The sequence below is a fragment of the Nicotiana sylvestris genome, chromosome 8 (genome assembly GCF_000393655.2).
Source record: "Nicotiana sylvestris chromosome 8, ASM39365v2, whole genome shotgun sequence".
NCBI lineage: Eukaryota > Viridiplantae > Streptophyta > Magnoliopsida > Solanales > Solanaceae > Nicotiana > Nicotiana sylvestris.
In genome coordinates, this window is record NC_091064.1 from 208,011,481 (window position 1) to 208,013,837 (window position 2,357).

At 35.6% G+C, this 2,357-nt stretch overlaps 1 protein-coding gene across 1 annotated transcript; it reads left to right on the forward strand.

Annotated features, from left to right (window-relative positions):
• Positions 1–1,147: 1,147 nt before the first annotated feature.
• On the forward strand, positions 1,148–2,096 carry LOC138876289 (uncharacterized). Its single transcript, XM_070155201.1, has 2 exons — positions 1,148–1,673; positions 1,843–2,096. The coding sequence occupies exons 1-2, from the start codon at positions 1,148–1,150 to the stop codon at positions 2,094–2,096; spliced, it is 780 nt and encodes a 259-aa protein (XP_070011302.1).
• The last annotated feature ends 261 nt before the right edge of the window (positions 2,097–2,357 follow it).

The following is a 2,357-nucleotide window of genomic DNA, read 5'->3' on the forward strand; positions in this document are numbered from 1 at the left end:
TCTTATTAACTGAACTTCCATGATTCACGTCTCTTTTTCCTAATGTATTCATGAATACAGTAATCTAAATATATTTTAAAACAACTTAAAACGTGTCTACAGGATGTAATATAGCAAATGGTATCTATAGATAGCTAATTACCACTAAAAGATAGTGCTTTATGAAAATTTCCCTTCAAAATTTATTGTTTGTACGTATTTAATGATTTTTAATATAGGGTATGAGCGAAAGCTATGAGTTCAATTGAACCAATAGCTTTTACGCTAGATACGCCTCTATATAGATACTAATACTTGAAATTTTAGAAAGATAAAAATCAAACAAATGAATAAAAAAGAAAGATGCAGTTGCACAAGATTTTATTGTGAGTTTAACTTTTCTTAAAATAAAAATCAAACAAAAGAATAAGCAGAAATTATATATATGTATGGGATTTTTCCCGTGGTTTAGGTCATCATGCAATGCAATAGATTATAGGTTAAAAGTATTATAAATCACAAAAAAGTAGGAGAAAAAGTACCTTTTTTTTATGAGTCCTTAGAATGTGGATGGAAGGGAGGTTCTTTTCTAAATTAAAAACGATAGTGATTTCTGTAAAAAGAAAAGGATGGACTTATATTTAAGGACTTTGTAAAAGACAACTATCCAAATAAAGAAAAAAATTATATTTATATAAATAAATATTAAATTCATAAATATTATGAGCTTTTACCTAGTTCAAATACAAGAAAATACTTAATAGTCGAAGTTTTAGTTATTAGGGTGAAAGTTGAAAAATTACTAAATAACACTTTTGTCCAATGTTAAATTTATTTTTAAAAAGCAAAAATGGTGAACAATATTCCACCTAGGGCATTTGTGCTTTTACGTGCAATTTCGCATGTATCCCATTTTAATGATATAAAGATTTGAAAATCATATAAATATAATAAAGAGTTCTGATTAATAGTTCAAAATAACATATAATTTATATAAGATAAAATTTTATCTGATTTTAAAGTTTTAAGTATTAGTGCTTTCTATATACTTCAAATAAAGATAGATTTAATAAGCAAAATTTTATATGTATTGGTGTTTGTTTTATATAATCCTAGAGAAGTTCTCTAGAGATGTTTGGAGGCAAAAGGTGTGTCGGTTTCTTATATTATGGCAATTAAGGACATGTATGATGGGCCTAAGACTCAGGTTAGGACAGTAGGAGGCGACTCTGAGCATTTTCCGATTGAGATGGGGTTACACCAAGGCTCTACGCTCAAACCGTTCTTATTCTCCCTGGTAATGGATGCGATAACAAACCATATTCAAGGCGAGGTACCATCGTGCATGCTATTCGTCGATGACATAGTTTTTATTGATGAGTCACGAATAGATGTTAATGAGAGATTGGAAGTTTGGAGACAGTCGCTTGAATCTAAGGGTTTCAAGCTAAGCAGAACGAAGACGAAATACCTCGAGTGTAAGTTCAGCGCTGAGACGGGGGAAGTGGACGTGGATGTGAGGCTTGAGTCACAGGTTATCCCAAGTAGAGGCAGCTTCAAGTACCTTGGTTCGGTTATCCACGGGGGAGGGGAGATCGACGAGGATGTCACACATCGTATTGGGGTAGGATGGATGAAGTGGAGGTTAGCGTCTGGAGTTTTGTGCGACAAGAGAGTGTTAACGATACTCAAAGGTAAGCTCTATAAAGCACTGGTTAGACCGGCCATGATATATGGGCTGAGTGTTGGCCTGTTAAGAACTCACATATCCAAAAAATGAAAGTATCATAAATGAGGATGTTGAGATGGATGTGCGGGCACACTAGGATGGATAAGATTAGGAATGATAATATTCGGGAGAAGGTGCACTGGCCCCCATTAATGAGAAGATGCGGGAAGCGAGGCTCAGATGGTTCGGACATGTACAGAGGAGAAGCCCATATGCTCTAGTAAGGAGGTGTGAGCGGCTGGTTGTGGAAGGCACAAGAAGAGGTAGAGGGCAGCATAAGAAGTATTGGGGAGAGGTGATCAGACAGGATATGGCGAGGCTTCAGGTTTCTGAGGACTTGATACTTGATAGGAAGTTGCGAAGGTCAAGTATTACGGTTGTAGGCTAGGAGGTAGTTGAGTCTTGCGTTACTTTGTGTCTTTGTGAGCCTATTCCGGGAGGGGTTTGTCTAAGATAGCTAGGGGTAATGTCATTTCTTACTATTTTCTATTTTCGACGCAGGTTCCACTTACTAGCGATCGTTTTTGCTTTGCATTTTTCTTCTACATTTTATGTTCCTATTTTTCCTATGATCTCCGTGATGAATCTAATATTCTTTCCTTTGGTCTTTTTATTATCTTGAGCCGAGGGTCTTTCGGAAACAACCTCT